General features: G+C 44.6%; 1 protein-coding gene and 1 long non-coding RNA gene across 2 annotated transcripts in view; one reads left to right on the plus strand and one right to left on the minus strand.

Moving 5' to 3' along the window:
- Window positions 1-9,160, minus strand: part of CSPG5 (chondroitin sulfate proteoglycan 5) — a 41,205-nt gene extending 32,045 nt beyond the window's left edge. The window contains exon 1 of the mRNA XM_085852030.1: window positions 8,740-9,160. Coding sequence (XP_085708156.1) covers window positions 8,740-8,782 — 43 coding nt within the window. The 5' untranslated portion in view covers window positions 8,783-9,160. The remainder of the gene's footprint in view (window positions 1-8,739) is intronic.
- Window positions 1,915-25,118, plus strand: part of LOC147014252 (uncharacterized) — a 66,089-nt gene continuing 42,885 nt past the window's right edge. The window contains exons 1-2 of the long non-coding RNA XR_015050695.1: window positions 1,915-2,069; window positions 10,007-10,087. This is a non-coding gene — a long non-coding RNA (uncharacterized LOC147014252). The remainder of the gene's footprint in view (window positions 2,070-10,006; window positions 10,088-25,118) is intronic.

A 25,118-nucleotide genomic window follows, 5' to 3' on the forward strand; every position in this document is an offset into this window, starting at 1 on the left:
ACGAGACAGACGTGGCCAATGAGCTTGGGGTCGAACATGACCAATGAGCGATTGTCAGGTCAGGAGATATGATCTTTGACTTGCTGCAGGTATCATGTAAATTTGGACAAACCTGTGCCATGGTCGGGTTGTCGGCGACTAATCCGTCTCCCCCACCAGGTTTTCTGGTGAGGAGGGTGTTTGTATATGGACACCCAGCAGGATTAAAAACAAAACCTATCAAGGGGCGGAGGAGCTCCTTGTGAGCCAACGGCCATCCATATCTAGTGCCCAACTGTGTCTGCGGACGTCCTCCTGCAGTTGGGTTCCTTCTTATTAGGAGATTGGTGGCAGGATTTGCACTCCGGCCACCGGAAAACTCTTCATTCTGCAAAACATTCTCGAAAAAACAATCTGAAAACCCAATCCGTGGGAGTACCTCTTGTGCAAGTTCCCTTCGCAGGGCAGCTCACCGGATGATGGGATTGGGGCAAAACGTTCGGGACCCCAAATCTCTGATGTTCGGAGGGAAACCATGGGGTAACATTCCCGGGTTATCTTGTGGGAGAGTGTGTCAGGGTGGTGCTGAGGTGTCGTCCACCAGACGGCGGTCTCCTTGGGTTAACCTGAGGTGGTCCCTTCAGGTATGTGCCTGGAATGTTCTATCCCGAAGAGAGGATGATTACCTGTCTCTGTTATCATCTGAGCTCAAGCGTTTGGTCATTCGTATGCCGCACTCTCGGAGGGTTGGAGACCGGATTGCGGCGAGATAATGGTGGGTGGTTACACCCACTATTGGTCTGGTCGACCTGATGGTTACCATGCCCAAGGAGTTGCTGCAGCTGTGTCCAATAAGCTGACCCCAATGATAATTTAGGTAACACCGGTAAACGAGCATATTATGAGATTAGGGATTCGTCACTCCTTAGGTGTCATTTCCCTGGTCTCTGTTTATGCTCTGACTGAGGCGAGTGATCTCACAGAGAAGGACGCATTCTACGCCACGCTCGAGTCTGTGGTTGATCAGTGCCCCAGACGATATACACTTCTGGTCTTGGGGGATTTCAATGCATCGACTGGAACTGATAGGGATGGTTATGAGGTGTGTGTTGGTCCCCATGGGTCTGGAACTGTGAACCAGAATAGCACCGAGTTCCTTGACTTTGCAAGAAGTCATGGACTTAGGGTGGCTGGTTCATGGTTTCAGCGCCCACAAGCTCATCGCTGGACTTGGTATGCCAACGCTGGCTGTGTGGCAAAGTAGATTGACCATGTGCTCGCTGATGGTCACTGGAGGATGATCCACAACTGCAGGGACTACCGGAGTGCTCAGTTCCTTAAAACTGACCAGAGGATTGTTGTAGCAACTCTTAAAGAGCAGGTTTTGGGTCGCTGGTGACTTCACGTGATTCGAAGGTTGTAAGCACATTCGTAATCGTTGGGCAATTATTTTCTTACATTTGAAACTCAAAATATGCTCAAATTAACATTGAAGTCAAAACTTTTGTCAGTGATCGAAAAACAGTCAGGAAGTTACCGAAGATGCTATGACATCACGTTCTCCGAAAACTTCGTGAACATTCGGAAACAGCGCGTGAACAATGGCATGATGCGAATCAAAGAGTGATTTCAGCGGTGATGAAATTGAGTGTTTTCATTCCGATATTGCCGAGGACGAGTCGGAGGATGATGGGAATTTATACTACGGAGTTTCTGGCCGTGAGCCATATAAATTTGAGCCACTTGCAAGTGCAAGAAAACGGTCTATTTCGTGTACAAGTGGCAGGACTGACTGCCAGCTCAGGGAGGACGGAAACCTCCCGGGGAGCAGAAGGGCGAAAGCTCGCTTGGTCTTGATTTTCAGTACGAATACAAACCGTGAAATCGTGGCCTCGCGATCTTTTTGACTTTTTGGGTTTAAAGCAAGAGGTGTCAGAAACGTTACCACAGGGATAACTGGCTTGCCAAGCGTCAATAGCGACGTCGCTTTTTGATCCTTCGATGTCGGCTCTTCATATCATAGCGAAGCAGAATTCGCCAAGCGTTGGATTGTTCACCACGAACAGGGAACGTGAGCTCGCAAGAATAAGGTGAGTTTGGTGCAATTTGAGCTTTTATTCGTCGAGTTATGAATGTTTCAAGTTGAGGGCGCCTGGCGCGGATGGCCGCGGGCGCCTTGGCTAGATCTAGGCCGCGGCGCTTTTTCCACAAAGATGAGGTTTAAAAATCATTTTTCATCCCAGTAAAGGTTATCATCACATGCCTGACTTGTTAATCTGTCGGATTGTGTAAAGATTGTTCGTGGATGGCTGAATATTACGGTTTTATGACTTTGACAAAATAAATTTAAATAATGCCGTGAATTCCTGTGGTGAATTGAGATTTTTTGCTTCGATCAACGTTGCGGGTTCGTTTTAAAGTCTATTCAAATTCTGTTTTCGGTTTTTGCAGTCGCTTCGGAAGCTAAACACTCGGTAGTTGTGAAGTTTGTAAAATTCCGATATTTTATAAGGTTATTGTTCAAAGGCGCGTAGGGCCGAGGGCGCCTTGACTAGATGTTAGGCCGCAGCGCTTTTTCCACGAAGATATTGTTTAAAAGGCAGGGAAAATTCGCCTGTTTTGTTTGTACAAATCTTATCCACTGTCAGCGAATGTTTGATTCCTTCGGGAATCGGTGGGAGCGATAATCATATTGATAAATTTTCAGAACATGTTTGGTGACCCACAACCTGCTCTTTAAGTTGCACCTTAAATCCAGAAGAACGGTACCATCCCAGCCAAGGCTGGATGTTGTGAAGCTCAAGGATGAGAGGGGAGCTGAGGAGTTTGCAAACAGGCTGAGTGGAGATTTGGGGGGTGGGGAGTGGGGGGTGGGGAGTGGGGGGGGGTCTGAGTGCTTTGGGATATCCTGAAGAGTTGTAGAGTGCCTTCACGACCACCTTCCTTGATGTTGCTGGTGGATGTATTGGAACTCACCGGAGGGCGAAGAAGATTTTTGTCTCTCAAGGGACACTGGATACCATTGACCATAGTCGCAGGGCCAGGTTGAATGGCAGAGCTGAGCTGTTCAGGGAGCTGAGGCATAAAACTATACATGCGCTAAGGGTGGACAAGGAGGCCTGTGTGCGACGAATCTGTGAGGGGGTAGAGCATCACCTGTGGTCAGGTGTTTCTCGTCCTGCTTACAAGGGAATTCGTGTATTGCGTTCATCCAAGCCCCTCCCTCGTTGTTCTGCAGTTGGAGCAGAGGGTGGTGGGCTCTTGACAGAGGAGTCCGAAGTGAAGGCCCGCTGGGCTGGCTACTTTGAGCGGTTGTACCAGGCTGATCCATCAGCTGTCGAGTTGGACATCATGGGTGTTACAATCCCTGTTGCTGACCCTCCAATCAACTATGGTCCACCTTCGTTTGTGGAAACACGGGCTGCGGTGAAACGGTTGAAATGGGGTAAAGTTCCAGGGATTTGTAGCATCTATGCTGAACTTCTCAAGGCCGGTAGAAATGCTGCACTCGTCTCATTGCATGCAGTTCTGTGCTCTGCCTGGAACACAGGCATCGTCCCAACTGACTGGAAGAGGGGCCTTGTTGTCCCTCTCTGGAAAGGGAAGGGTGATCGCCAAGACTGCAACAACTACCGAGGGGTGATGCTGCTCTCAGTGCCGGGCAAGGTCTTTGTTCGGATAATTCTTGCTGGGGTTCGCCACCAACTGCTTGTGCATCAGCGTCCAGAGCAGTCAGGCTTTACACCAAAGAGGTGAACGATTGACCGTATCCTTGCTCTTCGGGTCATCACTGAACGCAGATGAGAGTTTCGGCATGGTCTCCTTACAGCCTATGTTGATCTCTGTAAAGCATTTTATTCAGTGAATCGGGATACCCTCTGGAGGATTCTTGGTCTTCGTGGGGTGCCACCAAAACTGATTGATATGATGTCTGAACTCTACTCTGGTACTGAGAGTGCTGTGAGATGTGGTGATACCATCTCTGACCTATTTCCAGTTGTTACTGAAGTTCATCAGAGGTGTGTATTGGCCCCCACACTTTTCAGCACTTGTATGGACTGGATTTTCGGGAGGATGTCAGAGAGATCAAGCTGCGGTGCATCGTTTGGGAATGTCAAGATCTCTGACCTTGATTTCGCAGATGATGCATTCATCTTTGCAGAGACTTTAGATATCCTTTTTGGGGCACTTGAGGTGCTGAATGAAGAGTCAGAGCCACTGGGATTACGGGTTTCCTGGGTGAAAACTAAGATCCAGGCTTTCAATGTCGTTTTGGATGCTGCTGTCCTGTCTGTACCTGTTTGTGGTGAGGATGTTGAGGTCGTGGAGAGATTCACTTACCTTGGCAGTGAAATTCATGTCTCTGCTGGCTGTGAGCCAGAGGTCAACAGACTTCTGGGTTGGGCCTGGGGAGTCATGGATTCACTCGTTCATGTGGTGTGACGCTGCCGGTACCTGTGCGGGAGGACGAAAGTCTGAGTCTTCAGGTCCTTGGTGCTTCCAGTCTTGCTCTATCGATGTGAGGCTTGGACTCTGACCAGGGATCTGAGATGGGGACTCAATTCCTTTGGAACCAGGTCTCTTCGGAGAATCCTTTGCAATCGCGGGTCAGACTTTGTGTCCAACGAGCAGTTGCTGAGAGAGACTCAAATGAAATTTGTTACCTGTATTGTCCGTGAGCATCAGCTGCAGCTGTATGGACATGTGGCTCATTTTCCTGATGCTGATCCTGCTCACCAGATTCTCTCAGCGAGGGAGTCTCGTGAGTGGAGGAGGCCAATGGGCCGACCACGTGCCTCATGGTTGCAGCAGCTTGATCGGCATCTCAAGGAGATGGGGATCAGCCAGGCATCTGCCTGGGGGATGACCAGACAGAGGCCCCGGAGTATCGGCGGAAAGTGGACACAGCGACGCACTGCTCTGGCGCATGCTCCCATACCTGACCTGACCTGAGCTTGGGGGAAGTGCCAACACTTCCCGGGGCACTCTGGTTATCAGTAACATCACAACAATGGCGCCGTCTTTCTCGCCACACCCAACAGGGCATTTCCTCATTAGGAATTGTCCATGCTCTATCCTTTAAATGCTGAATGTCAAGCATGGAAGCAGCATATACCATTTTTTACGTGTTTGTTACGACTTGGCCGGAGTTTGACCCGCTGACCTCCCAGACTCGGTGCAGACACTGTAACCATTGCACTACTGAATCTGGTTTGTGGATCATTGATAGAAACCCAAATTACTACACACCGACAATCGCATGGCTTGAAACATCTCCTCGTACATTGATACACAGAAGGAACTTTGGCACAAGAAGAGGCCATTCAGCCCTTCATGACTGTGATGCACCAACGCCAGTATCCATTACCCATCCACACACAAGCTACCTACAAGTCCTGCCAATATCCTCATTATTCCTCTATCCCTCTATCTCCAATGTTTGATGCAGTGGTTATCTCTCCAGTACCCCTGAGGGACTTACTTGCAAATACAAAACCACATATCAGCTTGGTGTGGTGACAATTGTAATTCATTGAGTTGAGGTGGCCAGGCTGCTAGTGCATCGGCATATATACAGTCATGGCCAAAACTATTGGCACCCTTGCACTTTTTCTTAAATAACTCATAATTTTCTTTTAAAATGTGTTCAAATTGACAAAAGTATTTGGTCTCAACAATTGTTTATTTCACTGTTAATATTACAGAACCTTTGTTTTTGATTCAGAACTTAATACATCCTTTTAAATCAGGAAATAAAAATAAATGGTAATGACAAAATTATTGACACCCTTGATTTAATATTTGGTAGCACAGCCTTGGACAAAATAACTGCAGTCAAGCGCTTCCGATAGCCATGAATGAGCTTCCAACACCTCTCTACTGGCAGTTTGGCCCACTCTTCTTGTGCAAGCTTCTTCAGTTCTCCCAGATTTGAAGGGTGCCATCTCCCAACTGCTGTTTTTAGATCTCCCCACAGGTGTTCAATGGGATTTAGATCTGGACTCATTGCTGGCCACTTCAGAACAGTCCAGAATTTTGTCTTGAACCATTCCTGGGTGCTTTTTGAAGTGTATTTGGGGTCATTTTCCTGCTGCAAGACCCATGACCTTCAACGGAGACCCAGCTTTCCGACACCGCATTGAACATTGCGCTCCAAAATGCCTTGGCAATCTCCTGATTTCATGATGCCATGCACACATTCAAGGCACCCATTGCCAGAGGCAGCAAAGCAACCCCAAAACATCACTGAACCTCCTCCATGTTTGACTGCAGAGAAGGTGTTCGTTTCTTTGAAGGCTTCATTTTATTTTCTGTAATCAGAGATGATGTGCTTTTCCAAAAAGCTCTAATTTGGTCTCACCTGTCCACAGGACATTCTCCCAGAAGGATTTTGGCTTGTTCAGGTGTATTTTGGCAAACACCAGTCGGGCCTTCTTACGTCTCTGTCTGTTTGTCTGTCTGTCTGTCTGTCTGTCTGTCTGTCTGTCTGTCTGTCTGTCTGTCTGTCTGTATCTCTCTCTCTCTCTCTCTCTCTCTCTCTCTCTCTCTCTCTCTCTCTCTCTCAACAGTGGGGTCCTCCTGGGTCTCCTACCATAGAACCCCCTTTCATCGAGTTGGCGACAGATGGTGTGAGTTAAAACTGTCGCACCTTGTGTCTGAAGGTCAGCTTGAATCTGTTTGGCAGTTGATCGAGGTGCTTTCTCCACCATTCAAACAATCCTTCGCTGCAATCTTCGATCAAGTTTTCTCTTGTGGCCACGTCCAGGGAGGTTGGCTTTGGTGCAATGGGCCTTAAACTTCCTGATAACATTGCATATGGTGGACACAGGAACATCAAGCTCTCTGGAGATTGTCTTGTAGCCTTGAGATTGTCCATGCTTGGCTACCATCTTGTATCTGACCTCAGACAAGTCTGGTTTTCTTTCTTTTCTCCATGCTCATTGCGGTACACAGTGACACAAAACAGCAGAATGACTCCTTTTCTCTATTTCAAACTGGTTGAATGAGTGGTTTTTATATTGCAGGCACCGACAACTCGTCACAGGTGAGTTCAATTCCAAAGTAAAGGAGAATCACCTGCTTGAAATCTAATGATTTCTAACAACTTCTAAAAGGTGCCATTAATGTTGTCCGGGCCATTTTAGGATTTCTGTGTGGAATAAACTAAGATTTAGGAAAAAAAAATTTCAGCCTTTTTTGTTTTGTTCCACTGCAAACCAAAGAAATACATATGTGAACACTAAAAGATTTTTAAAATCTTAACAATTTTTTGGAAGAAATGGTGCATTACTTGAAGAAAGTGCAAGGGTGCCAATATTTTGGCCACGACAGTATATATATAGTCCGTTTGCATTGTGCAAAAGGGAGTAGCAAACCGAGCTGGGATGTGAGCAACCGGGGTTGATGCAGATGCAGTGTGGAGGGGGAATTATTGGAGCCGGGGGGGGGGGCGTTGTGAGGATTGATGCAGACGTAGGGCAAGTGGAGTGATACAGGTGTGTATGTGTGTTGTGCCACGGGTGAGGGCTGGGGAGGAGGGGGGTAATGAAGACTATGGTCAGGGGGTACGTTGCAGGGATTGATGCACAGATGTGATCGGGTTGTTACAGGTGTGTGTGTGTGTGTGTGTGTGTGTGTGTGTGTGTGTGTGTGTGTGTGTGTGTGTGTGTGTGTGTGTGTGTGTGTGTGTGTGTGTGTGTGTGTGTGTGTGTGTGTGTGTGTGTGTGTGTGTGTGTGTGTGTGTGTGTGTGTGATGGGGAGGGGAGCTTACAGACGTGAGATTGGGGGGTTGTGCAGACTGGTGACGTTGACAGGCGGTTGATGCAAATGTGGGGAGGGGTGGCGGAGGGTGATGCAGACGTAAAGGGTATGGGGGGATTTGCGGTGTGTCCAGACTGGTACAAAACATCGTCTCATTGACACAGAAGTGGGATTGGTGGGTAGGGGGGGGGATGTGTGATTGATGCAGATGTGGAGAGGAGGGGGGGTTAATTGATATACCCACACCCAGACGTTTGCGGAGGATTGAAACTGATGCAGACACGGGGGTAGTGCAGGGGGTTATTATGCAGACATTGGCGGGTGGGGTGGATTTGTCCAGACATTTGGGAAGAGAGTGGTTAGTGCTGTCCAGACTGGTATAAAACATGACCTCTGATGCAGACAGTTGAGAGAATGAGGAAAGACTCGTTTGTTATGAAAGTGAAGGATCATGAAGCAAGCGATGGCGATGAATTGTGATAAAGAAATTGAATATGTGATTAAAAGTGTGATGTGAGATCATCATGATGCGGAGATTGTCGTCTCGAGTCGGACATTAAATGAGTTGTGTTTGAATGTGATAAAAAAAAATCTTTTGTTATATATTATACAATACACATTCAGAACATCATCGTCATGAAATATTGACCTGTCGTACGTATATGAACATCATATCATGTTGTACACACAGATTGTTGTTAATGATGATACAATGTGTGCATTATATTATTATATTGTACATATGCAATGAACACATTCACTATTGTTATGACACTATCATCATAATGCCCCTTTACCTTGTTATAAGAAAGTATAAAATGTTATATAATTAATAATTTGCACAATCATCTACAATGGCCCTTGTTCTGTATAATATTGTAGTGTACCCGTTGCTATAACACGTACAATACGGTAATGGATCGTGTAATGGATGAAAAACGTACACGATTACGATGAACGTGCCGCCGTTGTTACAGAATAGCGTGACCGTACTCGTACCTGCGACGAGAAGCGCCGCGAACGGCGACAGATCAGACAGCATGGCTGTTCAGGTCGGAGAGCAGAATGTAGTGCACGCACGGCACGGACACAGCACGGACACAGCACGGACTCGATGAGGCACGGACACAGCACGGACACGACGAGGATGCTTCAGGCAGGCACGGCGAGCTCGGAGAGTGCAAAAAAAGCGACACACGGCGCACTCCACCTTGCTCTGCACTCCCCAATACACCCCTCCCCGCTCATTGCTGCACTCTTAAAATCCTCATACAGTACTTCACTGCACTCCCCAACCTCCTTGTACCCCACCCTCTACCACCACCCCCAATCACCATCACTGTGTTTCCCAACACCACATGTATATAACCATGTTCTTCATTTTTCATCCTCCATCCATCCCCTCTCCATCTCATTGTTACTTCTTTAACACACCATCTTGATGACACCCCCCCCCCCCAGGACCCACCCTTGTGTTGTACAAACCACGTACCTTTCCTGCATTTCAAATTGCATGGCTTTAACCCCTACCCACCTCCCAACTACCTTTGCCCCACCATACTCCACGCTGGATTCTCCATTCACCTCCTTACGATGCCTGCATGTCGTAATTCCTCTCCCGATGTAGGTATTCCCAACACCCGACATGATTCAACCTTTACAAACCAACACACTCCATACATGTATTCCCATTCCCACACTCTCCCCTCCCCCCACCCCAACCGCCACCTACATCCACCCACATCCTCCCCCCTCAAACCAACCACACCCTACCCCCCCCCAACCATCACCACCAACACCCTACCCCATTCCACCACCCACATCCTCCCCCACAACCTACACCCTCCCCTCCCCTCCCCCACAACCTACACCCTCCCCTCCCCTCCCCCACAACCTACACCCTCCCCTCCCCCACAACCTACACCCTCCCCTCCCCTCCCCCACAACCTACACCCTCCCCTCCCCTCCCCTCCCCTCCCCCACAACCTACACCCTCCCCCTCCCTCCCCCCACAACCTACACCCTCCCTCTCCCCTCCCCCCACAACCTACACCCTCCCCCTCCCCCCACAACCTCCACCCTCCCCCTCCCCAATCCGAACTGTCTATCCGACATTATCCTTGATTTTCCAAACCTCTTCTCCTCCACCAAAATTCACTAATGCTACCCTTTTACTCATTCCCATTCCCTGCACTTCGTTAGCCCTCCCCTCCCCAATCCGTGCACTTGTGTTCTCGTATAATAAATCTTCTTCCTCACTCTACAGCTTGAGGGGTCACTCTCCGGTGCAAGTGGAGCGTGAACTTGCCGAGGATACAGAGAAATGAAGAGTGAATCACAGCTCCAGGTTTTTAGTGTTCCTGTCTGTTTACTAAATGTGGAACTGAAATCCTTGTCTTAACTGTTTGGACATCAATTTGAAGTTTAAAGAACAGATTCAGAACCCCATTACAAGACTTACCCCCCCCCCCACCTCTCCTATCTCTCTACCCCACCACCACCCATCCAAACTCTCCGTCCTCACCTCCTCCTTTCTTCCAGTTCTTCAAAGCAAGAGGTTCATTCTTACATCACTGCATATTATTTCTCCATTACTTCATTAAAATGGTGAAATATCTAACCCTTTCCATCCCCAATATCCACATTCACATTACACCATTACCCCCCTCACCGACTTGAACCTCCTCTTAACCTGCTTTCCCACCTTCCCAACTAATCCTTTCACCCCATTCACAATCTCAGCAACAGTGACATTCGTCTCACAAGAACAATAAACCAAACTACGGTGCAGGTCCCCATTCACAAACTTGCGAGATACACCACATGGCCAAAGGTGTGCAGACACCCCTTCTAATTAGTGGATTTGGCTATTTCAGCCTCACCCATTTCTGACAGGTGTATAAAATCAAGCACACAGCTACACAATCTCCATGGACAAACATTGGTAGTAGAATGGGCCGCACTGAAGAGCTCGGTGACTTTCAATGTGACACCGTCATAGGATGGCACCTTCCCAACAAGACAGTTTGTCAAATTTCTGCCCTGCTAGAGCTGCCCCGGTCAACTGTTAGTGCTGTTATTGTGAAGTTGAAACGTCTCGGAGAAACAACAGCTCAGCCGCGAAGTGGTAGGCTACACAAACTCACAGAACAGGACCGCCGAGTGCTGAAGCATGTAGCACGGAAAGATCGTCTGTCATCGGTTGCAACACTCACTACTGTGTTCCAAACTGACTCTGGAAGCAACATCAGCACAAGCACTGTTCATCGAGAGCTTCCTGAAATGGGTTTCCATGGCCGAGCAGCCTCACACAAACTTAAGATCACCATGCGCAATGCCAAGCGTTGGCTGGAATGGCGTAAATCTCACCACCATTGGACTCTGGAGCAGTGGAAACACTTTCTCTGGAGTGATGAATCACGCTTCACCATCTGGCAATCCGAAGGACGAATCTGGGTTTGGCGGATGCCAGGAGAACGCTACCTGCACGAATGCATAGTGCCAACTGTAAAGTTTGGTGGAGGAGGAATAATGGTCTGGGGCTGTTTTTCATGGTTCAGGCTGGGCTACTTAGTTCCAGTGAAGGGCAATCTTAACACCACAGTATACAATGACATTCTAGATGATTCTGTGCTTCCAACTTTGTGGCAACAGTTTGAGGAAGGCCCTTTCCTGTCTCAGCGTGACAATGCCCCCATGCACAAAGGGCGGTCCATACAGAAATGGTTTGTCGAGATAGGTGTGGAAAAACTTAACTGGTCAACACAGAGCCCTCACCTCAACCCGATCGAACACCTTTGGGATGGATTGGAACACAGACTGCGAGCCAGACCTAATCGCTCACTAATGTTCTTTTGGCTGAATCATGGAAGGCCTTCCCAGAAGAGTGGAAGCTGTTATAGCAGCAAAGGGAGAACCAACTCCATGTTAATGCACACGATCTTGGAATGAGATGTTGGACAAGCAGGTGTCCACATACTTTTGGCCATGTAGTGTATGTCTCAGAGAAATTCAGGTGATTGTGAGTAGCTTAATTGTGTTAATAAATGATCCTAAATCAATTATCTACTCCGTGATATACATTGTTCCAGTTGTGGGCGTAGATGGAGGAATTTAATAGGAAAGTTGGGATTGAATAGAGTTGTTTGGTCCATGGACGTGTCAGAGACATCTCGATGTAATTTATTAGAGAGACTGTGAGCTTAATTGTTAGGTGTCACCCCACAGGGGTGGTATGGTGTTGGTTACAGAGGGGAAAAGGATAAGTTCCCCCAGTATGTAATTGGCTCCCTGTGACTTTTCCCGATGTTTTTACCCCGATGTTTGACTCTGTCAATAGGAGGGGGTTTTAAATGGTTTTCTCCTCCTTTTACTCCTCCCACTTACGTCATTGCTGTGATTGGTCGTCAGACCATCCACGAGATCAGTAACCAATCACAGCTCGAGCACTTCAGCGCTCCTTTCAATCATAGAGTTGGGCCATGCCCAGGCACGTGGTCAGTCCGTCTTCACCATTTAAACGGTCACGCACTACGGACATGTCATCAGTTGGACATGTCTTCATTAAGATAAGGATAGATTTGTGTTTCTGTCATCTTTAACTGCAATGTCACCTTACATTGTGTCGTCAAGCTGACAGGAATTTCTCTGTAAGTAATTAATCGGTAATTATCTCTGTAATCTCTGTAAGTAATTAATTTCTCTGTAAGTAATCGGCTCTGTAAGTGTTATCAACATCATTTAGTAATCGGCTTTTATTTGACACCTGATCATTCATGATATTCATTCTTGTTATTTTTTAATATTATCTGGTAATCGGCTGCCCAAGTATCAACATCATTTGGTAATCAGCTTTCATTCAACGTTGGGGTCATTCATGATATTCAGCTTGTATTACAAATCAGCAAAGATGGAGTTGCGCTTTTATAACAACAACTATAACAAAAGCTAGCCAAACGTGCTGAGTGGGTGGAGCAAACTGCAACTATATACAATTATAACAACGATAACAAAAACCCTGCCTTCCTGGGTTTGGTGCGAGCAAGCCACGCCCCGGATGGAACGGTTGTCCGTGATGACGTCAGACAGACTTCAGAGATCAGGAGGAACGCATGAGTGCAGAGTGAGGGATGCACACAGTTGAGAAACAATGTAGCTCGGAGATGGCCTGTAAGAACAGGACTTCACGGCTGACTTTCCTTCCACGCATGAAGAAGACGGCACAATTTTTGTATTCGTGTTGAGGCGATTTGGCTGGAGTGGTGGAGCGAGACGCCTGTCATTGACTATTGGGTGAGTCGTATGACGGACGCCGAGCCTCGTTTATGTCACTGAAGAGGACGGCGCCATTCTGCAAAGAGCGTATCAGCAGGCATGATAGACGAAGAAGCTGCACAACGGTTGGTGAGCCTTGGTGTTGAATACTGCTCACAAATTGCCTGACGAACGTTCCCGTTGCGAGAGAGCGGCTCAGTGCCATTTTTGTGCACGTCTACATGTGCAAATCGAAGCAGGCTTGATTCCACGTTCCATAAAGACCATCTCTGGACTAAGCTAAGTGCCAGAATAAAGGAGGGATTTTCTTTGATGTTGTTTCCCCTTGTCTATATTTAAGTCTGTGTGTAGAGGTGCCTCAAATTTATACTTCAGTTTATCTCACGATTATTATTATATCTGAATTGTTGTCCTTTGCAATTATTTGTCTATTTTAATTAATTTCCTGTTTATTTTAAGTTGCTGTGTCCATGTATTTGTCGTGGGGTTCGAGTATAAACACCCTGTGCATCCATCTGTGCCTCCGTCATTCCGCCAGTGCCGTGCCCCACCCCTCCCGCATGCGTTATAATCCACGAGGATAAACGTGTCCGCCTCCTAAGAAGAACCGCTCGGCGATACGGGTTGGCAGTGTTAACCGCCCTTCACCACAATTTGGGTCAGGGGTTTTAACCTCACCACCAGGCCCATGACTATATACAGGGTGTCCCAAAAGTCACCTTGGGATTTACCAATTAAATAACATTTCTGTTTTTTAATAATTTGTTTTTCTTTTCTTTTCAGAATTTACATTAACATTTGGAAATTACCCATGGAAAAATTCACAACTGAACAAAGAACCAAAATCGTGTAATTTTATTTTAAATTTCATCTATCAATTATTCTCACCCAAAGAGCGTGGACACCGAATAATTTTGTGAAATTCAGAAATTTCTTGGCCATCATGTTCTCCTGATTTGACGCCTCCTGATTATTTTCTTTAGGGTTACCTAAAGGAGCGTGTTTACATCAATAAGCCCCATACAATTCAGCAGCTGAAGGACAACATCTGTGCAGAAATCTCAAACATTTAGTATAGACAAAGAACGATTTATTTTTAAGCATAAAATAAACATCGCCATTTTGATCTAATACTTCGGTGTTCATTAATAAATAAAATTGTGCTTAGAACATTACGCACAATTTATTTGACTTTCTTTTCTCCGTTTGTTTTTTTCACATTGACGCGCAATATCAAGTTTTGTTGAAATAGGGCAACGAAAAAAATTATTAAAAAATCAATTGACCCGATGCACTAAGCAAGTGATGTCACAGCGGAAAGTGAGGCCCCGCCATATTGAGTGGCAAAAAATCATGGCTACCACGCACGTGTCGCGCGAACTTCTGGGCTATTTCCATGGATTAGATGATGTTTCTAAGAAGAGCTACTGCGAAAAACTGAAACTGTGTGGTCTTCGTGAAGATCCTTATATTATTTCAAAGGATAAATGGACAACAGAAAGGAAATTTTGGCCTCGAATTGTTTTCCCTGACATCTATGTTTACCTTGTTGAAACGCCGAGTCCTTACACTCAAGCCAGCCTGAAAGCCTTCAAAAGTATGGACGCTTACTCGTATTATGTCGCCGGGTTTGTTCGTGACATAATCTCGACGAAAGCTGACAAGAACTGTATTATCGTGAGGGCAAAGGTAAGCCTGTTTTCTTTAATTTCACTATTATTGTATTCGTTGTTGCTTGTTTTGTTCAGGAACCAGCATCACTTTTTTAACCTGACTGCTGCCACAAGTTAATTTCAAGTGAAGCTCTTGTCTAAATGCTAAGTTTGTAGAAAATCTTCGTTCGTCAGTTTGCTTACAGATACATTATATTTTTTCCATGACAAACATACGGTATAATGCCGTACTGCTATGGATATTTCCAAGTGCTAGTTTTTTTTTTATGTATTATACATATCGATGTGACTTTCTGTAGTGAAAATGTTACACTGATTTTTTTTTTTTCAAATTTATAAAATGCAATTTAAAAAACTATATAATTTAATCTGCGATGTAATAGTAATAAGACAATTTTCAAGGAAACAACTCAGAACTGTGCGTGTTAGACAGCTGTTATAAAGGCGATCTAGCCTGTCTCATTCTGTCAAAACAAGGGATATAATGCATTTTAATGATACAAATAAGACTATTTTGTAACCACCAGCTATTTAATACCAACTACTGAAATAACGTATCAGAAATTAGTTACATACCGGAGAGAAAATGAAGGCTGCACAACCAGTCATGTTCGCCAGGTCGCCATTTTTCTCTTCTCAGAACCGATATCCAAAGATTTCGGCGGGAAAGCGGTAAAACTGCACTACAGAGCCTTTAGTATATCGTTGAGTACATCCCGGGGCACAACAACTCTTACCCATTTGCAGAAAAAAAATCGCTTGCTTGGAAATAACGGTGTAGTTGAAGTGGAGACTATCGGTTGTTATGGACGCGTTATACTTTCTTGCCGCTCAATATGGCGGAGCTGCCAAAGTCACGTGACCGGTGACATCATCTGAATAAGGGCTATTCCCAATTCAGTCAAGTACTCTTCGGGATTATTTGATCAATGCAAACAACCTCAGCGGTATAGTTCACTGGAGCTATCTTTTTTTTTTTTTCTTGATATGTTTTTTTTCATCAACCGCTGTCACAACGGGAACCCAATGGGTTCACGGGTCGTCTAGTATATACCAAAGTCTATAGTCGAGGCACCTTACTGAAGAATCTATCAGTCTGTCATCTTGAAGGGATTCCTGGGGTACATCAGTGACTGTAAATTCATCCAATGCGAAATTCCGAGCATCATCTTCATCACCAGAATCCTCAACATTCACACGAAGTCAGGGTGTTTTCTCTTCAAAGCTTGCACTCGACTCACTTTGGTTCATTTTAGAATTAGCCTCTTGCTCAATGAACGGAAAGTTACAATTGCTGCAACTCTCCTCATCACATCCCTCCTGGGATCGCTCCAATCCTGGCTCGACAAAACTAACTTCAGGACTTGCCTTCCTGTGACAAGCAGTGCTTCAGGAAGATCACTTTCCTCGTTCAGAACCTTCGCAACTTCAATGTCATTTTCCTTCACTGTATATAATGTCACTCCCAACCGTACAATCACCAAAACACATTTCTTTAGATCCACTCTCAACTATAGCTGTACCATCTGTATTACAACAGCGAGAAGCACGAGACTCGTCATAACCTTCTGCCTTGGCATCACTTCTTCAAAGTTCACAAAATTGGCCTTCACAACTATTATCCAGATCTGAACTCTAGGACTGGTTCTGCAAATTCTTTCAAAAATATCACTTTCCCACTTATCCATGTGACAAGAATCCTGCTCTTCCTCTTGAGGTCCAACTGTGATTGTTAAACTGCTTTGCACTTTTTCAAATTGGGCAATTCTCTCTTCAGAGTTTACATCAAGAAACTCTCTTTCAATTGTTTCAATGTTACTGTCGCTCTCATCTACTTCATGTTCTGCAGATGGGGAATGCCAGAGCACACTGACCTGAGATTTTTGGTTTTGAGCTTGTGTGACTCACAGTATCCTCGTCTCACAGACTCTGTTGGACTCGAGCAACCTCTCTCTTGATGGTATTGTCACAAGTGTTCGGTCGCCCCTGCATCATCTCCTCCATCCTTTCCCCAGGCCATTGTGGCCCCCTCAGGCCTTTAGCAACAACACCTGCTCTTGTTCTGTTACACGGGCCCCCAACTCTTTCACCTCCTCAGCCAAACCACCCTGGTGATCCCCGTTCCTCAACCTGCTGTCGCATTCTAGCATCCACACAGGCACGGTAGCCTTCCAGGTCCTCATTTATTTTGTCAATTCCTTTGTTCATCAATTTTGTTTTCCGTTCCATTAACTTGTCCTTCTAATGCCATTTCTTTCTCCATTTCCCCAATTTCACTCCTTTGTTCATCAATTTCATTTTCCAATCATTCATTCCTTTCTCCTATTCCATCAATTCATGCCCCCAGTTCCTGTGTTATTCCCTTCGTAATTCCATTCATCTGTTCACTCAATTCCTTCCTTTATTCATTTGTTCTTTCATTTCACTCATTTGTTTATTCATTTTTTCCACTTTGTTTTTCATTTGTTCCATTAATAAATGAAACAAGTCCTGGTTGGACATCGCACGTGCTCCTTGCGTCTCATTCTCTACCACTGTGCAGGAGAGGGAACTGACGCTTGGGGCGGGGAGAAGCTTCTACCCTATTGTCATCACCCAGCTCAACCCCCGGCTCGCTTCCTTCGTCCTCACTATCTTCCCACCAAAACGCCATCTTTTGCACATCTGCCATTTCCCGCACGCGTTCAATCACCTCAGAAAAAAAAAATTCCCTTAAATTTCCAAGCGTCCTTTTCTCCCGACACCAATTAATTATAACATTTGAACCTTGATCACTACAACCCCCTCCCTCAATGGTAAAGAAGCGATCGTTTAAAATTTTTAATTCCCAATTTTTTTTTTTTTAACTCAGCTTGCTCTGACACTTTGTCATGGTGAGGGGTTTTTAAAATCCCACTTGTGATAAACCAAATGTCGTGTCCATGATGGATTAAAAAATCCCACTGATGACACCAGTTGTCATGATCCAGGGGGGTTAACACCAGTCTGGACGGATAGCTGAATGGTTTTACTTGGGGGCGAACAGCCGAGATCCTTGGAGATTATGGCGGGTGCGGGACGGAAGGCGGCGGAGGCGCATATCAGATGGAGACACATGGGTTTATCCTCAAACTCACAATGAGTAGACAAACACAGTAAATTCAGCAAATGATGGTTTAATAAAAATAATTCAGCGATTCATAATGAAAATAAATCAAAGCGTCAGGTAATGGAACGTGAGGTACACTAAAACCTAATCTGAGACGTCTCCACTCAATCACAAAAACAGACAAAGGAACAGATAAAATAAAAAGACGAGCTTTTAGGAGCCTGGCGATCCTCAAAATCACATAGTCACCGCACGGGAAAACACACCCAAAATGGTGCCAAGTTGCTCTCTGCAGTCACATACGTGAGGTAATGCGCATGGACGGCCTCCAACACCAGGGCCCACAACCCGCTGTGCAGTTTCTTCTCACAATCGAGATTGCTGACATCAGTTCTCTCTCAACACTAGGCCCACTCACAGCAAATGGCGCCGCCTGTCTCCTTGAACATACAACGGGACGATTGTTCGGCCCCAAGATAAGGACAATAGACACGCTCTTCTTCTCCTTTCTCCCAAAACACCCAAACTTCATGACCCAGCAGAACAGTCAATGGCTAGCATCTTGCTCCAGCACGCGAGCAAATTCACATCAGCACAAACAACGAGAATCGCACTGATATTTGGTTGTGCCGAGAGGAGCAAGCAAGAGACGTCCTTCTCTTCCAACCAGCAACCAGTCTCCACTCTCGCACCTCCTCCTTCTCTTTGAAGAAGACAAACTTTGCAACTCAGCCGAACAGCCAACAGCCAGCATCTTGTTCCAGCATGCCAACAAATTCGCCTCAGCACGAACAATGAGAATCGCGCTGCTATTTCATCATCGCATTGAGAAGCCAGAGAGGTCCGATGTGTTCTGACCGCTATCCCCACACCATCATCCTCTCTCTTACATCACACCGATCAATCATCAATCTTGTGGTGCATGGCCTGCTGGTATGAAGCCGGGAAGGTGAGGTTTTTGCCTGCTCGGAAACGTTCGGCTCTGTTGTTGTTGTTGTTGTTGTTGTTGTTGTTGTTGTTGTTGTTGACAAAACGTAGTTCTTTTATTGCCAGCTTTGAAAATGCAAAAACATAGGAAAAGAGCACAGGGGGCAATGACAGACTGGGAGAAACTAGACTTAAACCCTACCTAGTTAACACAGCACCACCACTGTGTGGTGATATAAACAACTTAAGCTCACAGTTTCCCTACTTAAATTACATCGAGATGTCTCCTGCTCATCCACGGATCATGCCATACGATACAATTACGCCATCTACTCCACAAACATAACAATAATGCCAATCAGTGGAGTCTTGATTTGAGAGATAACTGATTTGGGGAAAGTTAATGTTGATTTATACATAATTAGACAATGCATTTCTTTGCAGAGACAATCCCTTGGTTATGGATACCACATCAGATGCTATTAGGAGATTCGCTGACATTCAACAATTAAATAGACCTGCTAAGCATGCTTATCAAGTTACACCAGATGTAAAGGGTGGAGAAGTGTCTCCCGAAGTCATCAATCCAAGCCCAAAAATGACTTAGGTCAGCTGTCACTGCAACTGTTGCGAGAAGAACAGAGAACATTCCACCACCAGTCTGTATCATCTGTGAAAAGGTGGAGAAGAGAACCAAAGTCAGTGGTTATTTTCAGAGAGACAAACTGATGCAGGCAGAAACAATTTGTGGTGGTGAGTCAAACGATATCATTGTTTTTATTTCTGAACCACACATATTTGTGTCATGCACTTCCATACTCTGCAGAGAAAGAGACTAAAAGCCTTCATTGAATCCCGAGGTGAGTCTGACCACAGTAAAGTGGAGAGTCTTATCACCCACATGAATGATACTTTCCTGTTGAATATGTTCAATAATCTAGTTGTCGCAAATGATTTCCTCGAACTACGACACATGTACAACTCTTTCATTGAATCTCAGTGCACTGCATAATCCCACTTTCCACTTTTGGTCATCTTGCATCACCATGGTCGACACTCTCAACCAATTCATCCGGGCAACATGAGAATCTAATTGGGACTGTCATGTTGAGTTATTATTAAAGATGATGCCATGGTTTAATCCATATGATAGAACAAACTATGCTCGATATTGTTGTGTATACGTTCTTGAGATGATGAAGTTGGCCAAAAGGCATTATGATAGCTACCTCAACGTAAAATCAGGAAAGTGGATAGTTCAGCAAGAAGACCATTATGGACCAAGTCATCGAACAAACTTGCAACCGTAATTCAAAGGCGTCTGGTGGGATGACTGTTGTGACTCGGCATTGCCATTCTGTGCACTAATGGATCCTTTCACAAAACAAGAGGGCAGCCATTGTTCGGAAATGTGAATTAATGGCTGGATCTACGAACCATTATCGGATGAGGAAGGATTTGGACGCCACCCATCGGAAGAAGGAGGAGGATGCCATCAAGACTATCTTGGGCTGTATTGACAAAATGATGGATCCATTCTCGCGAAACCAAAATAACCTTTATTGCATCAGCTCCGGTGTCATGGCTACAGCAGAAGTAGCAAGCGACCTCCTCAATGCACATAATTATGGACAATCAGCTTTCTCTCCTTTCATCCAAGACAGACTCAGTTCTGGAAGTGTTGGATTCTATCAGCCACTGCAGCAAATGAAGATATAGACTTTCGCAAGTCAAGCCAAGTAAAGGTGTCCCACAAATCTGGTCAGACCGTCATCGTCAGAGCTGATCACCAAATGTTTGCCAGATTATTCATACTGAGTCAACACCGGAAAGTCGATTTGAGGACAGTCCACTATTCTCTTGGACCCATTTCCTACCCACTATCTTATTCTGATGGGACAATCGCAAAGATTGACAAAAACAAGCTTCTTCATTATATTGAGTCAAAATGTGCTGATTCACTCGTCACCACTGTTCATGACTATGATGCCGTCTCATCGTCGATGGCGTGGGTCTGATTCATAAAATGTCTGGCAACCTCTTTTACATTCGGGCAGCTGGCCCTCGAAGTTCGGAACTGCACAGGATTTCCAAACAATATCGCTGTATGCGGGTTGATGTTGTTTTTAACACATATCTGGTCATTAGCATCAAAGGCATGGAATGGGAAAGGTGAACCCAACCCCCACTACACCTCAGGATATTCTCACCAGAACAGAAGATACCCCAGCAATGGAGTACTCTGTGAGTTCTTCATGTCCTTGTGGAGTGATCATTTGGACCACAGTGGTTCGATTAATATCTACATGACCCACGGACCAGAACGTCACCTCATGTCTCATTCAGGAGTGGCCATCGTGGAAGAGTTGTCCCACTGTGACCATGAGGAAGGTGACACTCGAGTTGCCTTCCACGTCCTCCATTCGGTAACACTCGGTCCTTCCTCGAGATATCGATAATGAGTCCAGACACAGATGTTACAGCTATTCTCTCAAACATACACATGATGCCAGCTGCTGCTGTGATACATCTCCACACGAGCCTCAATATGACTGTCAGAATTGTTGACCTGAATGTAATTCGACATTCACTTGGTGAATGCATGTGTTGCTCCCTCATAGGAGTACACTCTTTCACCGGGTGCGACTCCGTCAGCTGCTTCCGTGGGAAAGTAAAAGTTTGACAGTGTCAGCTTGTGGCCACCTCGCCAGAAAGCAGTGGCCATTTTTTTTGTTTGGGTGAAGATTTCAACCTGTTAGTCGAGTTATTCACCCAGTTCAAAAGATTAACACGCGAGTTGTATGGAAGCACAGCGACAAACATCAATGATGTTCGATATAGGACATTCTGTTTGAAGATTTCAGAGGACCACAGCTTGCCACCTAACAAGGACGCTTTGTGACAGTATTGCCTTCATGCAAATGATCAGATAGGCATCCACAGGTGAGCCCCGAATCAGACGATTGATGCCCCTTCTCCGAACGGTCACGGTTGGACTGCCGAATCCACCTCCATCTCTGTTGTGTGGATGACTCAGGATTCGGCCTCGATGGAAATTCTCGGGCAAGTGCGATACAAAGAGATGTTCTTGTCATGCAAGTGACTTATCATCCTCTGACCTGTGTGGATGCTTTGCTTGTGATAATTCCACGATGACGACAGAGCTGTCATTCGACAATGCTGCGGACATGAATGAGTGCGACAATGAGTGAGTTTAGGTGCAGCGAATGACAGGCAACTTCATACTCACCATCCATTTGATCCAAAACTGAACATCACAGTTTGGACATGATATGCATCCTAGCTTTTTGTCCCAGTCATGATCTGCCCAAACGAATCTTGATGTAAAGCTGAATTATTTCTACATTGACTAGATTTGTGGGTTCTTTCCAGCTCGCTTTCATGAGTGCACACCGTGAGCAAGTTTCTGCCTTGTTGATTTTGGATTAAATATATTTACCTCAAATAAATCTTGTTCTGTGTCTGCCTGTTTGCTGTCTGTGAATAATGTTGATTAATCAGAACGTTTCATGACACATCTGTTAATATATATGAATGTGGTCACCATTTTGCTTGGTGACTTGTGGAGTGGTAGTCACCATGATTGTTATTTACAACAAAGATGGACTGCTACACCAACAACATGATAAGTCACAAAGTTCCCAGATGCATGAACAGGTTGCAACAATATTACCCAACACCACTGTCATCAGGACTGAAGTAGGTCTTTGAAAGTTTGGAAGTGCTCAACACTTCTCTGCCTGAGATACACAAAATCCAGTAATATTCGTGACACATTCCACCTAGGATCCAAACAAAACTCAAAAAACTTCAGGATTGTAGTTAGAATGTTTCTTGATATTCATTCATAACCATATAACTGCCAATGATGTGGTTATCCACATCTTTTCAAACACGACACTTGTAAAAATAAAAAATAAAAAATACAGATCGTAAGTTGCTCCATAGGAACTTAAAACACCCCCAGCATCGAATTTCCACATTAAATAGGCTGTGGAAGGTTTAATTCAGATTACTCACCTCAAAATACCTCGGAAACATCTACTTTCATTTCTGGCCACGATAATTGCCATGAAAATCAACTTCTTGGCCCTTTTTGACCTGCCGTCTCATGGTCTATACGTGCTGGTGTCCCAGAATCACATCTGCCTCTTCTGGATTCTGAAACATAAGCTGTCAACATTGTTGGAATCTCCCATGATGAAGCTGAAACAAGGTTTGTTCCTTTCACATCAAAGAAACAAGAAAAAGAGCAATCAGAGATTGCAGACACTCACCAGGACTTGTTTTGTGTCGTGCATTTTGTGTGATGTTTGTGTAATGGTGTGTTACGTAATTAATAGGACATAACTAGAACTGGCCACTTTATAACTGCTGGCAGTGATGACCGGGTACCAAGATGTCCCGCTTTGATGCAACCCCGCTTTGATGACACAACTGACCATGACATCTATTATTATTAAGTTGAATTCTGAATGGGATTAAAATAAGTTCAATTCAAATCAAATGGAAGACCAAATAGGTACAGTCCTGCATTGGAGTAATGAGAAGGAGCCCGAACAAGCAAAAAGCAATGATGAAGTCATCAGGAGGAACCTGGAGAGGATTCACATTTCAGCTGCTACTCCTCCACCCTAAAACCCATTTTTGAATAAAGCTCACAGCCAAGTGAGCCTTATTCAAAACAAGCTCAAATGAGCTAAGATCCTCATCCTCTTAATGATGACGTCATAAAAACGAATATGACGTCATTGTGATGTATCAGGTTTGCGATAAATTATCTGTGCTAATGCCCGGCTTGATTCCCGCAAACAAAATTCAAACAGCTTGCCTAGTTTCGGAGATAATGGTATCGGCGATTTGCATTAGCGGCGATATGATGACGTCAACTTTTTTTCTCGGAAGAATTTCCAAAATCGGAGATGGTTACTGCCTGTGTGTGGCCTTTCTGCATATACTTGGCAAGGTTCACGAAGATCCGATGAAAACTCTGGGTTGTGAAACAAAAAAATGTCAAAAAAATAGGAATGACGTCATAAAAATTGATATGACGTAATAGTGATGTATCATATGTGCGGTAATTCATCTCTACTAATGCCCTGTTCGATTCCCGCAAACAGAATTCAAAAAGCTTGCCTAGTTTCGGCGATAATTTTTTAGGCGATTGCCATTAGCGGAGATATTTTGACGTCATAACTTTTTTTTCTAGGAGGAATTTTCAAAATCGGAGATCGTTACTGTCTGCGCAGGGTATTTTTTTACATTTATACGCCAAGTTTCAGGAAGTTTCGATGAAAACTGTAGGCTGTGAAACAAAAAAGTCCACAAGAACAACAACGCGAGTAAGACTTAGAGATCCTCCACGAGGATCTAAAAATCAAATCAAATCAAATAAATAAATATATATATATATATATATATATATATATATATATATATATATATATATATATATATATATGTGTGTGTATTAAATAAAAAAAAAACCCGCATCAAAAAATTTAATAATTCTGCCTGTCAGACCATGTGTCCGATGAAATTCAAATTTAAAACATTTATTCCCCATCAATGCTAAATCATAATTGTGAAGTTTCACATCGTTTGACAAAGCGGTTCCAGAGAAAACATTATTTAATATTTTCTTCAATCCAATATGGCTGCCAAACCATGTGACCTATCAATTATTCCTAAACAACCTTGTACACCCAGGGCTTGCGGAACATTTGTATGAAGTTTCTCCTCGGTCTGTCCAGCCGTTCTGGAGAAGGAGATTTTTTATAGGTTTTCGGGTAAATCCAATATGGCTGCCAAACCATGTGATCTGAGACGTCATATGTGTGAACCTTTTGTTCATCATGGATAGATGGTCATATATGAAACGTTTCACCTCAATCTTTTCAGCTGCTTCAGAGAAGATTTTGAAGGTTTAAAAAAACAACAACAATATGGCTGCCGAATTACGTGATTGATGACTTCATCAAAAAAAAATTCTGTAGACTATGTTATCTGTCGATGACCCTCGAAATTTTTTCAATCTCATGAGATGTAGCATTCTGCATCTGCGATTATGACATAAAAATCACACTTATTCCCCATGAGGAGTACTTTCCTTGTGCCAAGTTTCAATTTTTTCTTTGGTGTGGTTTCAGAGATACAGAAGTCCAAACTTTTTCCAACTTAGCTGCCACACCACGTGACTTTTGACGTCATAATTATCAACAAAACATTCTGCATGCGTCGATGCACCAATGGTGAAAATTTCGTCTCAATTTGACAAGCAGTTGTGGAGAAAAACACAAAAGTTCTGTGCTGATAAACAAACAGACAGACAAACAAACAAATCAACAAAGAAGAAGATGTCATGCAGAGCACGATACTTGCAAAAGCCATAAAAC

The sequence above is a fragment of the Eptatretus burgeri genome, chromosome 13 (genome assembly GCF_056783735.1).
Source record: "Eptatretus burgeri isolate ZD-2024b chromosome 13, Ebu_testis_v1, whole genome shotgun sequence".
Classification (NCBI taxonomy): domain Eukaryota; kingdom Metazoa; phylum Chordata; class Myxini; order Myxiniformes; family Myxinidae; genus Eptatretus; species Eptatretus burgeri.